Source organism: Microchirus variegatus (genome assembly GCF_963457635.1).
Source record: "Microchirus variegatus genome assembly, chromosome: 13".
Lineage (NCBI taxonomy): Eukaryota > Metazoa > Chordata > Actinopteri > Pleuronectiformes > Soleidae > Microchirus > Microchirus variegatus.
Window position 1 is genome coordinate 21447838 of NC_139814.1, and position 17423 is coordinate 21465260.

At 40.2% G+C, this 17423-nt stretch overlaps 2 protein-coding genes across 2 annotated transcripts in view; both read right to left on the reverse strand.

Moving 5' to 3' along the window:
* LOC310936192 (glycogen synthase kinase-3 beta-like) lies at positions 1–12425 on the reverse strand. The gene is made up of 11 exons (XM_083900211.1): positions 12233–12425; positions 6873–6958; positions 5982–6083; positions 5815–5898; positions 5280–5390; positions 4929–5059; positions 4616–4820; positions 4444–4539; positions 3050–3236; positions 2683–2760; positions 1–467 (listed from the first exon to the last, which is right to left on the reverse strand). The coding sequence occupies exons 1-11, from the start codon at positions 12414–12416 to the stop codon at positions 406–408; spliced, it is 1326 nt and encodes a 441-aa protein (XP_083756337.1). The 5' UTR covers positions 12417–12425; the 3' UTR covers positions 1–405.
* A 2253-nt stretch (positions 12426–14678) lies between these two features.
* Positions 14679–17423, reverse strand: part of cica (capicua transcriptional repressor a) — a 36673-nt gene continuing 33928 nt past the window's right edge. The window contains exon 22 of the mRNA XM_083900092.1: positions 14679–17084. Within this exon, the coding sequence (XP_083756218.1) occupies positions 16819–17084 (266 nt within the window). The 3' untranslated portion in view covers positions 14679–16818. The remainder of the gene's footprint in view (positions 17085–17423) is intronic.

Below are 17423 nucleotides of genomic sequence, written 5' to 3' on the forward strand. Positions count from 1 at the left end.
ATTGAACCTTCACATACCACCTGAGCAGCAGCAAGACCACGACTCTGTGTGTGAGTGTGAGTGTGTGTGTGTGTGTGTGTGTGTGTGTGTGTGTGTGTGTGTGTGTGTGTGTGTGTGTGTGTGTGTGTGTGTGTGTGTGTGTGTGTTTAACAATCTCCTGCTGTTGTTTCAACCCCGGCAGCTAAAGAACTAAAAGTTTGTTTTTCAGTGTACGAACTGAAGAAAACAGATAATTTAAGAGGAGCGAGAGAGAGAGAGAGAGAGCACTGAGGAAAGCTGTAAAGAGAGAGAATGTGTGTGTGTGTGTGTGTGTGTGTGTGTGTGTGAGAGAAAGAGAGAAAGAGAAAAGGGTGAGGCTGGCAGACAGGGAGGTGAGGTGAGGGCGCTGCTGCTGCTGCTGCTGCTTCAGATGCTGTTAAGAGATCCTGGTACTGAACTGTGCTGAGACGACTCTGAACCGGTGCCATCTGAGGGAGGAGAAGAGGAAGAGGAGGATGAGGAAGAGGAGAGAAAAGCAGAGGAATGTGTGAATTTATGCAAAAGATGTGACCTGAAACAAGGTTCAAACTCATCTGTTACTAACACAACTCTAGTTTTTCCTGTGTGCAGTGTTTGACACACAACTGCTATTGTGTGATTGGCCAGTAGTGGGCGTGGTTAAGTTCCTCCTGAAGTATGAAACTAACTTTGTTCTTGTTCTCGCCAACCTCCACACAGAAGAAGAACACATTTCTCTGTTCTTGTAGAGTACGTACAGGCCTTTAAGGGCAGTTTCACTAAAAAAAATTTCCCCACTTGGTCAAATGAAGAACAAATTGAAATCAACAGCGTTTAACGTGCGTCAACGTTAACGCGTTTCCATGAATGACCGCAAAAAGACACGCGTGACGTCATGTTTACGTGACTCCCGATTCTTAAAATGATAAACTTTAAAAACAGAGGCACACATACGCAGTACACAGGTACGCTGGTTATTTGTAGCGCTGCTCTTTTCCTTTAATAAATAGACCGCGCCAGTTCGACTGTAGGCACGCTAAAAGGAGCTAATGCAGCTAACGGAGCTAACTGGTAAACAGTGCCTGGATCCCCGAAGTCGTGGCACGTACACACAATGTCATAATGTCACAATGTGTCTTTTTCTGGTCAGTCATCATGGAAACGTCATGCATTAACCTATTGCACAGCACACATTTTTTTGTGCAATGGGAAGTTGGGATTGAAAAAAATCCCAACTTGTTGTGGGAATGAGGCTTGTATCTCAGATCCACCGTCTGATGATCGAATAACACATTTATCTCCGGAAACGTGATAAAGGGTGATAAACTCATGTGTGGATGTGTTTTTCCCCACCTGTGTGTGATTTGTCACATCACAAATCTTTCTGAGGGAAAAGAAAAGAAAACAACACCCTGGAGCTCACTGATGACTGTATGTTTAATATCTTTTTACTCCACGTGTCCATTGATCTAAATCCATGGTTCTCAAACTGTGGTACATGAGAGGTGGTATAAAACCAGTGTATGTGATCGGAGTGGAGCCGAGTCATTTTGAGTACGTAGAAAATGAAACAAATAAATAATAATAAATCATAATTAGAGTGACCTTATCTCTCGCTCCATCTTAATCTAATGTCACTAAGAGCAGGACGATGAGAGAATAAATCTGCCTCCTGTGAAAAGTCTACAGCTGACTTTGATCGACCTATTTACACCGCTGTGTTTTAACGTTGGTGAAGAAGGTTTTACTGAGAAAAAGATTCACTACAAATGCACACGGTTATTTGCACCTCCTGTGTGTCATAGCGTTTCCTAAAGTAATGTGGGATTTTGCAGAACAAGGCACAAGGTTCTTATTTTCCCACTGATGCCGATCTGACCCAAAGCTGATAATAAAAATTCCACGGTGGAAATTAGGTATTGAGGCATATTTTTATGACAATAAACTCTGAAATATCAACTAAAAGAATGCTAAATAAAATATGAGCAATAAAACTACTCAAAATGCAGCAAAAAGGAAAGGAAGAGCACGAGCGCTCTCCTCCAGGTGAACGTGTGACCTTCTACTGTTTATATAAAAGTGCTGGTCATGCTCTCGTCCTACAGCAGCAGTGGACTGACTCGATGTCTCTGCAGAAACTCTGGAGATTAACATCAGCGACAACATCAACCTATGTCATCTTATTTGTTGTTACAGAGCTGCTAATCTTTTTAAATGTTTATTTACTTATTTTTTTAAATAAAAAGGCAGCAGCGTCGATGAAGCCCGAGAGTCTGAGGATAAATGTGGAAAACCGCTGCGTCTGCAGAACAGACTGTATCATAAATATTAAATATCACCATTCAAGAATAGAAAGAAAGATTATGTGTCGGAGCGTTTGCTTGTAACAGCACAAAGAAAACACTTACAGTATTTCTACAGGGCAGGAAATGAGCTGTAAATTATTCTGTTAGTAGAAATTGAAGCAGTATTTTTATGACTGTGTGTCATGCATAGCATAGTGTGGTTAATTTAATTTCTACCTCAAATCAAAAACTTCCTACACCTTCACCTCAGATGTCTGGCTTTTTCTCTTCTTTTTGCACCAAACTTCAGCAGATTTTCTTTTTGTCAGTTCACACAAAACCATTGATATTAAGAGAATAGGATAATAAGAATAATTAAAAAAAAAAGAAAGTTTCGCACCGTGGGCGGAAGCAGCTGTATGAGAGCGAGCATGAGGAGGAATGAGAGTCGAGTTCAGCTGGGGTTGGATTGACAGCTCTGCGGAGGATAAGAGAGGAGTTTTTTATTTAATGGTGAGTCACGTAACGAGAGGATTGTGTCATTGAACAAAAGAACAGTGTGTGTGTGTGTGTGTGTGTGTGTGTGTGTGTGTTGACTGCACCTCCTCAAAGGTCACAGCTTGACCTCGTACAAAACAAGAAACACAACTTTACTGTGTTTTTTAGCTGAGCAGATGGTGCCGACGTAAACACAGCGGAACAATTATTTAAGCCGAAAGACAGAAATCTGAAAACAAGACGAAGCAGGCGAAGAGTTTTTCTCGTACCCGTGGTGCTGAAGTTGAAGAGCATGGGCAGTTCTCGGCCACTGGGCAGTCGCGTGTTGGGCTGCCGCAGCTCCTCGAAGAAGGCGTGTGAACAGGCCTCTAGCGGAGAGAGGCGCGAGGCCGGCGTGTACTCCAGCAGCCGAGAGCAGAGCGCGATCGCCTCTGGAGGCGTGCGAGGTTTAAATACCTGAAAGGACAGGGAAAGTGCTTCAGTACAAATCTAAACAGCTACACAATTGATAGTTTTTATATTTAATCAGGTGTTTGTCTGTATCCAAGGAAGACTATTTGTCAATAAAAGCGGCAGATTTGCATTTGTAGAAACTCAAAAACAGTGACTTCTTTAAATAGTGGTGGATGTAAAACCTCCAGAGGTATAAAAAGATCCACTCTGTTATAAATGTTGTTCAGGAGCTACTTTTCTCTGGTTTTTACGTTGGCTCTGTGCTGTGTAGGTGTCCGAGTGAATCGACTTTCAGTAGGTTGTTTCAGCACACTGACGTGGGCAACAACAACATCAACAAGTTGTCTACAGGTTTTGTTTCCGTTGTTCAAAAATATGACGCGTGTCATGAATCGTGTGTGTGTGTTTTTTCCTCCTCTCACTTTCAAGATGACTTTTGTTTTTGGAACAAATTAAAATCATATCGATGAGTGCGGCGGGGACAGAGGGGAAAGAATAAACACAAGGTAGAGCAGTGGTTCACAAAGACTGGGAGGACAGGAGATTTATTTTAGGTCACCAAACAAATTAGCAGATTTGAGTTCGTGTTTTAGTCTTTTAGTTCAGACTCATGATAATTTGCCACCTTTAAAAACGTAGGTACCTAAAATGTCAGTATGAACTAACAGAAAATTTGAAGAAAAAACGATAATTGGAAAATTAAAGTGTGATGAAACAGAATTTTAAATAGAAATGTTCTTGTTCATTCCTTCTCGATACAAAGAACATAGAGTGCTTCTCAAAGTGAAAGGATCCTTCTTAGAAGAGCGGATCCTTCCATGTAGGGTCCTGCAGAGATACTAAAGCGTGGGATCATGTAAATACAAGAGGCTATTGATTGATTGATTGATTGATAGCCAACTGCTCTTGAAACATCAGCTTGGTAGAAATTATGGGTGGAAGTGTTTTCTCAATTTTATAGCAGCCTTCGTTGATGCTAACTAGCGACATCAGCTAATAGATTTCAGAGTATCAACTGATGCTGATGTTCACATTTTGCTATAATTCAATGTAATACATTTACAGTTATGATAAGATTTTGAAAAACCTGACAAAACGTGTGCTCAAAGGATTGTGGGAACATCTCAACTTTGAGAGGCACCAATAAAAGCTGTTCCTCTGAATGTCTTTCTTCACAGGTGTAGAAGTATGTCCTTAGGTGTTTGTTTACCTTTGTCCATGGATGAGCTTTGATCTGAGGGAATTTGAATTCTGTGTAGTTTGGGTTCATCTCTCGGATCTGTTCCCGTGTTGGTGTTCCCAGCACCTGAACAAAAAAGGCGTATGAGCTTGAATCTGGAGACACGCACAGGCTTGCTGCCGTCTGCACTCATACAACTCACCTTGATAATCTCAACGAGCTGGTCCACCCCGCTGTCCCCGGGGAATATGGGCTGTCCGAGCAGCAGCTCAGCGAGCACGCAGCCCGCTGACCAGATGTCGATGTTCGCCGTGTAGTCTGTGGCGCCAAAAATTAACTCTGGGGCGCGATAATACCGTGAGCAGATATACGACACGTTGGGTTCACCGCGGATCAGCTGCTTGGCGCTGGAGGAAATCACACAGACAAAAGTAAAATAAAAAATGTGTAAAAACGCATACATTTAATGTCATCTTTGAAAGCTGTTGTTCATTTCTGTAAAATCCATTACTCACCTGCCAAAGTCACACAGTTTGAGGATGGCAGTTTCTGGGTCGACAAGCAGGTTTTGGGGCTTGATGTCTCGGTGACACACGCCCTGGGAATGGATATAAGCCAGACTGCGGAATAACTGGTACATGTACACCTGCGGAGCACAGAAACGATGTTAAATACAAAGATTACAGGCCAACGACAACAACGTGATGATTCTTTGCATTAGTGTGGCAGATCTAAATCTGCGCGAGTAAAGACGTGCTCATGTGTTAAGTTTAGAAACAACTCAATCCAAAAGAAGTCGATAAATGTATAAATGTATGTATTAAGACGCCGACAAAAAAAAAACATATACAAAGAGACAAAGTTACCTTCACATATATGATAGGAATGATGCTCTTGGCCTTGTTAAAATGCCTGGCAACCCTGTAGACCGTCTCAGGAACAAAGTCCAGCACCAGGTTGAGGTAAACTTCATCTTTCTGCACAGCATTAAATAAAGAGGGAGGAACAAACACACACATGGAATTATTTAAAATAAGGAACATGTACAGTAAATACCTACACTGCTTCCAGTCATTTTACTTCTGCGTTGTAGTAGTTTGAGACATTTCTAAATTTGTAAAACCAAAGAAAAATGTACTGCTTCCCTTTTTAAGGTTGTAGTATTTCTATTTACGCTGAATACGAGTCATATATACACACTGTCATTTACGCTGTATACAAGTCGTCGTTGTGTCTGTTATGTACACACTTCCTCTTTTTACTGTAATCTCCACACGAGCGAAACCGTGAGATCAGCAAAAGTCAGAATGATCAGAAATCTACTACAACTTTCAGTGTGGATGTAGATTTTTTTTTCCCACTTGAATCTTTAATATCTCGAAACACAAAAAGTTGACGTACCTTCTCGCCGCTGGAGTAGAAGAAGTAACGTAATCGAACAATGTTGCAGTGGTCCAGCTTCCTCATGATCTGTAGTTCTCGGTTCTGCATGTGAGGAAAAAAAACGGCGTCAGTGACAGAAAATCTTTTCATACACTACCTCCATGAACACAAAAGCTCAGCTTTACCTTGAACCTCTTGTCCTGCAGAACCTTCTTGATGGCCACCATCTCTTGGCTGTCGATGAGCCGAGCTTGGTAAACCACGCCAAAGGACCCATTACCAATAACCTGTGAGAGTTTGGTGAGAGAGAAGACTTTTTCTTGAGAGGTTACAACAACCACTACAGACTCTACTACATTTGATAATCATTTTATTTTATTTAACTGTTGCTATTTTATGGACCAAAGAAGGGCTGCAACTAATGATTATTTTACTATTTTCAAAAAAATAGATCAAATAAAAAATGGATTTAAACAAATAATTACAATGGGAGACAGTATAGACGGTGACAAAATGATTATTATTACAGATAATCCACCGTTCTTCCTCAGTTACTACAGAAGCTGGGTAAGTGTCAGTATTCCTGATAAGCCGGCATCGTAAGTCAACCGACTGGAGTTAAAGTCAGTGAGTGAGTGTGATAAATATGTTTATTACACACACTCTTTTCCGTCTCTCATCTCTTGTAAATTCACTCAAGGGTAACTGATGATGCACCTTTCAGACCAGAGACAGACAAGATGGCCGACACAAGAAAGCAGGACATAAAAAATCCTTCTGGCATCGATCAGCATCCTATAAAAACTCCAGCCAAATACACTACAGACATTTTGTGCAATGTCATGATAAAAGCCTTGGTTACGGCAGCAGCAGTGCAATAACTATAATAAACAGTAGCACTTGTGCACTCACTGTTTTTACTGCGTTTAACCAATTTTAAATTGAACCAATGATATCCTGTCATGATATTATCTCTATATTTCATGATATTTTTATTGTGTCTGTTTTTATTGGTTTCCACTTCTCATGAAAGCACTATTGCCATATAAATAATGTTTATTATTATTATTGCTCACCTTGATGTCGGTGTACGAGACTTCCTGTGGGCGGTCCGGTCCCTGACCTGGCGTGGCCACAACCGTCGTCACCTTCCCGCTGTCTCCTAGGAAACAGGTAAGGAAAGGATAAATTAGGGTCAAGGAAACAAAATTTTATTTACACTTGTTTTATAACAAGTTAACTGTTAATTTCTGTAATAGGAAAGGTAAAAAAATTGCTGTGTTCCCACATGACATGACATAGATCATAACCACAATATTCCCTTGACCTTTAACCCTGGGAAACCTTCACATCTGGGCCGACTCTCTGCTGGGCGCTCAAATATCTAGGTTAATGACAGCCTGGTGAGCGGACATCAACTTTACACAAGGAGAAGGGAATGACAAGGGTTCATATTTAATACACCGTGACTAATTAAACTGGGAATGGATCCTAAAATAGGCCGACTACTTTCTTTGTCCTGATAAACTGTTTTAAGTAATGAGGAGCCTCCATGCACCGAGTATTTTTGTAATATCACCCAGCAGTAATATAATTCAGTGGTGAATATATGCAAGTTAACTTTGATAAAGTTGTAAAATCCTGCCTGTTTGAAAAGACAGTGTGATTTTTTTTGTGTTACATACTGTGCTAAGTGGTAAAAAAAAAAGGCTTTGGTGTAATAAAATAAATGAAGCTTTCATAAACACGACAGGAAAACACAGCAGCGGCAATTATCCAATTAATAAATTAGCATAGAGGTCGACAGATATGGGTTCTTTTCTATGACTTATGGTGATTTTTAGAAATCAGGGCAGCCTTTGGCCAAAAACTGACGTCGATTTTTTTTTTGGCCCACATACTTAGCCCATTTTCTTTTTTCCCTCCGTCTGAAAAATATAACTGTTTAATGGTATCAAATACATAAGTAAACAGTTATTGGACAACACCAATGGTGAGAGCTTAAAATATTTTTTTCTCTGTTGTTTTAAGGTAATTACATGAATAAGTTGCCTTAGGAAGATATAGATACATACATACATACACATATATATATGTATATATATATATATATAAATATATATATATATATATATATACATATATATATAAATATATATATATATATATATATATATAAATATATATATATATATATATATATATATATATAATATATATATATATATATATATATATATATATATAAATATATATATATATATATATATAAATATATATAAATATATATATATATATATATAAATATATATATATATATATAAAAATATATATATAAAAATATATATATATATACAAAAATATATATATATATATATATATAAATATATATATATATATATATATATATATTTACACTTCTGGAATTTCACACTGACTCACATTCTTAATTCCTTTGACTAGAATGGTTAATAATGGAAATGTAATTTTCCTCTGCTCATCTGTGGTGTTTAAATAATAATGGAGTTAGCCCTTGTCATCATGGTGTATCACTGTCACACATGATACACACACACAAGCACACAATCTCACACACACACTTACTGCTTTGTTTACCAAACAAAAAAAAACAATGCACTTATTGATATAACCCTCTTACAGCAAGAACTGCATGTCCTGGTGCCTGTGTGTGACCATATCAACACAAACACACACAGATGTTTGTGCAGCCACACTTTGAGGACACAGCATTGACTTCCATTCACTTGGACAGCCTAACAAAAAGTGTTATTCCTAATCATAACTATAACAAGATAACGCTTTACGCTAACCTTAACCTAACCACTATTCCTGTCACCTCAGTGGGACCAAATTATCGATGAGGACTACTGGTCCTGACAAGGTCAGTGTTTATGACAGAAATGAGGCCCTGAAGAGGTAACAAATACAAGCATAAAGAGACACACACAGTCAATATTACAGCTGAAACCATGTGACTTGTTGAGTGACTCAACTCACTCAACTGTGATAACACAAGTGTTCTTAGAGCGAGTTTTGTTTGGCTACGAAATGACAAAAATTACAAATTAAAAGCATGTTGTAGGAATGTCTGGATCTGTATTAATTAAGTAGAAAGACTTTAACATGGTTTACTTAAATGCACAATATGTAGTTTCTGTCGCTTGAAGCCTCAAAACCAAACTAACTGGGAGTGATGTTTCCTCCAAGTTGACAGCATAGCGACATGTGCATGTATAATAGTGAATATTACTACGACGGGCTAAATGTGAATACAGAAGTGCAAGAAACAGTAAAAAATGGCAGAGTATCTGGATTGTCCGTCCATAAAGATGGAGATGTTGGAACTAATTTTCCTGCTGCCATTCCATTTTTTTACAGAGGTGGAGGAAATACAAAGCTGTCACAGAGTCAAGACCTGTCGGAGATCAATAATCTATCTTTGTAAAAATGAGGCCCCACTCCAGGCTCAGATAGAGTTTCTGATTTATCATCACTTCATTGTGTCTGACCTCATATCAGTGCTGCTTTCTGCTTCCTGACATTTCCCTCACGTTCACACCAGGAAACTCAAGTCTCTAGCAGGAAATCATGACCATATTCAAACCGTATCACGCCAAAATCTTGCACTCAAACAGGAGCAGATATCCAGTCTAGTTAAATCTATATTTGAAAACTTTTAAAGGCGCGCACACCATTCTGTTTAAACCAGCAGGTTTTTATGTTAATGTCTCATTTTCATACACACACACACTGAACTGAAATGAACTCCACATTCCTAAAGCCAAGCAACTTCAAGAGAATGAAGTTTAATTTACCTTATTAATATGCAGTTTAATGCTGAAAGATCTTCCCAAATGTAAGCAGGTCATGTACTCTGCAGGGACAACTGCTGGTGCAAGAGTGAGCTTTCAAACAAGGATCTATTGTCTCAAAGTTGTTGGGACGGTTTACCATAGAAACAAAGTAAACACCATGTTTATTTCGCACGAGACTCTAAATTAAGTTATGTTTTTATATGTAACGCATGCAATGTTTACATGTATCAATATGCTTTTAGAAAATATGCACAAATACACAAATCGAAACAAACCAACACTTTTTTTCTTACCAAAATGCCAAGGTTACGTAGTTCTTTCCAGGTGGATTTAAAGCGAATTTCTGCCGTTATTGTGACAATGGCAATTATTTCCGTTCGGACACTAAGGGGTATCTGTAGATCCATTTCCCTTTGGAAGCAATACTGTAAAATTATACTGAAACTCCATAAGCTCCCCGATTCACTCACGTCATGATATCTTTAAAGTGATGAGGTGATACTTTAAATGCTCATTTGAAGTAAAGGGGACTGGCAGCAAGTACATTATGGCACAATAAAATGCAAAGGGAAAATATTAAACTGTGAAAAAGGAGCAAAACTGCTGCCACAGCGGAATTTTCCATCTTCATTTCCTTTCTTTCGCTGACAAGAATGCAACCGAGTTTGTGAGTTCATTCATAGGACACTCAGCACATCAGCTGCTTTAGATGCAGACAAGTGTCAAATCCTTAACATATCTGCCCATTGTGACCGACTTACTCCTAAATCCACCAACTAATCTCACCCATGTTTTACACACAAAAAAAATGTATATGGAAAGAGAATGTTTGATCTTTGAAAATCACTTTAAACTACAGGATACAAGATTACTGAGCAGAAACTGAACTCTGGACTAATTCAAACCCTTTGGTTGGCATGGCAATGGCCACACATGATGCTTAATCTTTCTTCACCATTGTTTTATTCTACCATCATTTCCCAATGACCTGTCAAATCACTCTCCTTCACAAATATTAGCCTAAATAGGTCAGACCTGCCTCTTAAAACAGCCCCGATGCCTTCCAAACTTGACAGTGTATCCATCAATCAACCAAAAGAGAATCTGTAACAGCCAAAGGCGACATATGAGCTCAGCAGACCCTCAGGCAGTGAGAGTTGACTGGCTGCTATTACTGCTGCTGCTGTTGAGGGAGTCGACAAAAATACGGGTCACTCTTGAACTCTTAACCCTGCATTCACACTCAGTACACACACAGTATTAAAGGCACGCACCGCCGCCGACTGCTCGTGGATGATAACGTTTGGATTATCGCACATGCACAGAGATGGAGCGATGGGACGATGCGTACAATATTATCAAGAATCACAATTAAAAATCACCCACAAAAAAGTTAATCATCAGGACAACTGTTAACACAACAGCCTGACTTTTTGTAGTCAATCCATGACGTCATGTTGTATAGGTTTTTACAGAGGATTCTTGTTTTGCACTGAAAAAAGTACAGGTTTCCATTAATTCATCAGGTCAATATTTGCTATTTTTTGGCCAAACTGGACTTTTTTATATCCAATAATGATGAAGATGAAGTTTTATTTTACATCTCTTCAACAACTTAACTGTCAACAACACATATATGCTAATGCATTGCCACGATCGGCATTCTAACTGCAATATTTCAGTCATGATGTCCATGAGGGGAAATTCCCATGTCCTCAGGCGCCTACATGTGTTGGTCCCATGCTTTGCTGCATTTTCAGACAGAGGAGTGTTCTACTGGAAGGGACAGGGGTTGCCAGTTCAAATCTGGGGGCAGCTTTAAGGGCTGAGGTGCTGCCAAGCAAGGTACCCCAATCGCTACTGCACCCTGAAAGCAGATGTGTGCTGCTCCAGCACCGAGTTTGGTGTTTAATAAGGCTTGATTAAATTGACATGTACAATTCGCAATTAAGAAATTCTAATTGGAAATTGAAATGATTTACATTCCAGCAAACAAGAGCAGAGCATCTCTTGCATCCTCAGCCACCTGCTGCTGAGCCTTTGCCCCACAGGTGACCTTGGTGACAAGGCAACTTTTCCATCCTGACCCGTCTCTCCAGGACAAGCCTGGCTGATGACTGACAATCACACACTCCCAACAACAGACACACAACTGAGGAACAACGAATGATGCAGCAGGAGTGTACATGTTGTGTTGTTTATGCTCAAACAACGACAGCTCACTAACATTGACCACACGGTCAGCAGACAAGCAGACACGCTTATTTCTTGAATTGTATTATTCAGATTTTTGATTAAAATTACTGTTTTCATGGGGTTAAATCGAAGACGAGTTAACTAGTTCGTCACCAGTGTGGTTAAATACATCCTACAGTAGAACGGGAGTCTGGTTACATGCAAAACAAGTGGCTGACGTTAGCGTGTTAGCTAGTTAGCATGCTAGCAAGTTGGTTAGCTTCAACACGGGAGCAAATACGCCTTTACTCCGGATAATGACACAAAACACCGACATGCACATTTAGAAATAAAACCACGGAGAGGCATTGGATGGTCAGAGAGACTACAATGGAGAACATGTAGCTAGTACAAAATAAACTTACTGCCAAGCTTGAGGTTCGGGCATCCCGACGAGCTGGTGCCGGAGGCCTGAGGGACCCCGGACTTTCCTGTGCTGCTCCCCACGGCAGCGGCTGATCCGGAGGACGCAGCAGCAGCGGCGGCGGCTCCTAGAACACCTGGCGGCTCAGCAAACGAGCTGGTCCTTGGCCGCCCGCTGCCGCTCATATCTCTGTGCAGGGGTCAGGGTTGTTTGTTTATCACTATATTCAACCAACCGACTATTAATTATGGATACCAAGACAGCGACTAGTCACGGAAGGCACACCGACAAACAGTGATCGCGTTGCCGCCGGCTGTCTGGGCTGATAGCTGTTGCTAGACACCTAGAAACAGACCGCTCGCAATGCCACCTGGGAAATGAAGTTCAACGTAGCTGTTGCTCAGGTTTGCTACTTTGACTTTCACAAATCAAAACAACTACAAATTTAACATTACTTCACAGTAGATGTAGGCCACAGAAGGAACATATGTCAATCAATGAAACAGCATAAAATCAGAGGTTTAAAACACGAAATGTAACATTATTTAACAGGTTATTGCAGGACTAATCTAATTTTTTTTAACATTTTGTTTACCTTTAGGTGCTCGTAAAATAACAATAAATCTGATAAATACAACAATGTCACCAAACAAGAAAAGGAGAATGTCTTTTATCTTTTCATCTTGGGATTTTTATTAACTGGTGCAAAGGTCCTGTTGTATTTGCACTGATTATTCATTTCCATCATCATAATCATCATCTTTTTCCTTTTTCTTTTACTTACTCTTTGAGCACATTTTTAGGGGTCTTGTCAAGCAGGAAAACTCACAGAACTTGGTGTGCACATCAGGACCTGCAGAACCTGTAATCTGACCGAGTTTGAGGGTGATTCATTTGCAGAATTAGCAGGGATTACTGTTATTAAAAAAGAAAAAACAAATTTTCACATTTTATGTTCCCACTAGCCAAGCAGCAGGCCACCATCACCTTCCTTTGATCTGTATGCAGGTTACTGTGGCAACAATAAGTGGCCAAAAGTTGGTTAGTGGTTGCGGATTTGTTTTCTTAGCAGAAGAACATTTTTGGATTATTTCTAATAGTGCTTTTTTTTAACAGTGCAATGGTGAAAAAAGCAAATTTAGTTGCAGTTTTCTTTACATTTATTAAGGTTTTTGGTCACCATCTCTAACATTGCGTAGCTAATTTCATACATCAGAATGTTTGACTTCAGTACATTCTTGTGAGTGTTTTCATAGTTTTTCTCTCCCATTTTCACTTTTTAAAATATTAAAATATTCAGCATTTTGATCTCCTGTTGGAAATGAACTGAACGAACAGATCATAGGGCAAAGTTATGGAAGCCAAGAGCGTTGTTTTTTTAAGACACTGGAGATAGTTAAGACTGCGGAATAAACACACTTGACATCAGGCGTTGTGTTAGATCTTTAATATTTTTCAATATTTAGTTTTTTTTTTGTCATTGTTGTTTAGAAATATTGCACATGGTCAACATGCCTGCTTATGAGATAACACTCACCTCGCTCATCCTAAAATTTCCTTCTCCAAAGTAAGGACAGTTTATGTTTAAGCACAATCATACAGTGTACACGCATACGTGTGTGTGTGTATATGCACATAAGTCTGTGTATATGGGTGTGTGTGTGTGTGTGCATGTGATTGTACATGCATGCAGAGGGACACTTTACAGCCCTGACCCCAGAGTGATGTGAATCCATAAGTCTTACACTCCGTCATTAACCTGTGTGATTTATACATTTAATATGTATATATATATATATATATATGCGTGTGTGTCATTTATATATATCCTGAATCCAGTGAGTTTGGTAACAGTCATGATGACGGACAAAATAGTCGTGGTGACTATAAAAATACTGTCTCTAGAGTAGAATATAGACTGTGGAATACAATGAAAAATATACTATTGATAAGGTTTGTTTGCTGCTGTGTGGTGAAAGGAAAACAAAGAGGTTGGTGTGTGTTCGCGTGCTACCTGCATGTGCCAAAAACATACACACTCACACACAAACACAGACCTAAATGCACATTTATATAGAAATACCTGTATATATTTATATATCTTTTTTCACACATCCAACTGTATACAGAGAAATAAAAGAGATACCCATCATCATCATCATCATCATAATAATGATCATCATAACTACCCCCCCACTCTTCACCGAGGAAGCAAAGAGCCAAAAAGTGCTATTTAAAAAGTTTTCTTTGACTTTTAGTAAGTTATACTCTATATCTCTTCAACGATAATTGTGTGATTCATTTTTTTTCTTTTGTCTCGATTTATACCATAGTTAAAGATAGTATAACAACAGCTCTTTCCTGTCACTGACTCCATTTAATATCTATGGCACAGAGCCCCGCCCCCCGCCCCGCCCTCCCCCCAAAAAAAGCAGAATATCCCACCCGTTTCCGAAAAAAAGGAAAAAATAAAAATAAACGTCCTATTGCACCATTTGATGGGAAAGGATAAAGTGTCAAGAGGAGAGGGCAGAGGGAGGGCTTCAGAGAGACTGCCCTCCAGTGCTGGTCTAGGATCTGCTTTCCCTGAACTAACCCTAACCAGAACCATCCTGAGCTACATAGCGCTTGACCCGGGACCAGTGCTTAAGGGCACTTTCTAACAACACTTTGAGGGAGACGGGTGAGGAGGAAAAAGCAAGGGAAGGAAAGAGGTTTTTTTTTGTTTGTTTTTTTGTTTTTTGATAACATACGGAACAAGGTTATTATTTATCTTTTTTTTTCTACTAAAACAATCTCTAAAAACAATACTTTCCTGATTTAACTTACGGCCGTCCCCGGACGAGAAGGGCCGCACATATTGTGCAAACACCTGATTTTCAACGTTTTACAAAACGACAAACAACGCCTCCCCCTGAACCTCCTCCCCCCCCACACACACACACACACACACACTCTTCCTCCTCTGGTGAGAAACAGTGAGGGGAGGTGGACGATTCAAAGTGAGGGGGAGGAGGTCACAGACTGATTTTTGTCCCCCTTCTTCTTCTTTTTTTTTTTTTTTTTTTTTTTAAACGATTATTATCTTTTTTTTTATGCTGGAGAAGAAACACAATAGAGCCACGAGAGAGGAAAACAGGCCACGGTAAAACTGGTTATTTCCACGGCAACGATAACAAGAGAAAGCAACATCATATTATCCACGGGGAGTTTGAGAGCAGTTTGGTTAAAATTCTTCTTCTTTCCTCTGTTGTTAATCTTTGTCTCATATTGTTGTCGACGACGACGATGATAATCTGCCTTCCTGTTTGTCGGAATACGAATCATCCGTGCGTTGAACGTCGTCCAGTTTCTTCTTCTTCTTCTTCTGCATTTTACTTTTCTCTGTGGGACTCTGTCGGGAGCCAGTCAGTGTCGAACTTAAACGTTGATTCTTCAAAAAGCCTCACAACCACTAGTCTCTTTACATAATCTCTTTACGGTGCCTGGTCACACAGGTTTGCGGGGAGAGGACGACTCTTCCTCCTCCTCCTCTTTTTCCTCCTCCTCCTCTCCCCAACAGATATACAGACATTAATAATCAGCTCCTGCCAACGAGGACTCAGTCTTTCAACATGGCAACAACGGAAGGTGCAAAGATTGGTCACACGACGTCGCAGCTCCTGTCGTCTCTTCAGGAGCAAACAGATTTCATGCTTTCAGTCTCTCTTCTCACTACAATCACTAAAACTGTGCAGGCCAATGGCTTGGTCAGACCAGGGGGTGAAGGTGTGTGTGTGTGTGTGTATCTGTGTGTGTGTGTGCTGTCTGTCTTGCAGCATTGAGGGGCTGTGGAATAGCAGTGGAGGTCGTTGGGGTTGTGTTTGCGTGCCGACCACTGTGCTGAGGAGTGGAAGGAGCGGGGAGGAGGAGGTCGAGTCCATGGCATCTGAGGGCTGGTTGGCTGGCAACAGCAAACTGCATCTGCACAATAATAAGTGACAAAGTGCCTTTGTATGTGTGTGTGTGTGTGTGTCGATGATCCTGGAGATCGTCCACCAAGAGTAACAGTCTAATTTGGTAAGGATGTGGGTCTGTGTGTGTGTGTGTGTGTGTGTGTGTGTGCTGGAGATTATCATGGTTTGTGTGTGTGTGTGTGTGTGTGTGCACCAGGGAGTTTGTGTGTCAAACTACAAACTACTGTACAAATGTGCTGAGAGCAGACCTGGGCCAAGCGAAAACATTCTGGATATTTGAGAGAAAAGAAAACGGGGGTCAAAACGACGACGACAAGAGAAGAACTCGACTCATCATCAGGACGTTTCTGTGATTTTGTCCAGTTTTGAGGCGTTGTTTTTTTCTTTCTTTCTTTGTTTTGTCTGATTTGTCAAACCTCGAGTCGCTTGAATGTTTGTGACCATATTCAAATGTGTTTCTGCCCAGGTCTGGTGGAGATTAGTGGAACAGGTTGTGCTGGAGTCAGTCATCCTTCAAACTGCTTCAACACATACAGGAACATTCTGAGGGAATGACACACACTCCTCTTTCTCTTTCTCTCTCTCCGTCTTCTTGTCTTTGATATTTTCGACTACGTCGTCCTCTCCAGCTTTATGATCCTTCGCTCTTCGGCTCCTCCGGGCTCCGGCTTCTGTCTCCGTGTTGCTCCGCCCCGCCGTCCTCCTTTGCCGATTGATTGAAAGAGGAGCCGAGGGACGAGGCGGCGTTCACCGCTTCGACCGAGACGCCGAGCTCGAGGGTTCCGGGCGTGGCCGTCTGCATGATCTTCTGACGCACCTCGCGGATCTTCAGCTGCAGACACATTTTGGTGGGGAACGTGTCGGAGTAACGAGCCTGAAAGGCAGCGGTGGCCTGAGCTGCAGAGGGAAACAGAGAGGAATTAAAACTCCTGTCAGAGCAGCTGAGAACTCAGCAGCCACTGAATATTTAATCCTGGGATCTACCTTTTTATCTTAGCATTTTTTTGATCCATTGTTTTATTTCTTACACTCTCTTTTAAGATACTTATTTTATTGTCAATTTATTGTTATTTGTGACCACTTGTTAATTAAGCACTTTCTTTTGCTATTTTGCACAGAAGGTGCTGTATAAATAAATATTGAAGTGATCGATGATGCATTTTTAATTTACGGCTGAAACAATTACTACCTTAATCGATTATTAATGAATTACTAAGTTAATCGTCAACTAGTTTG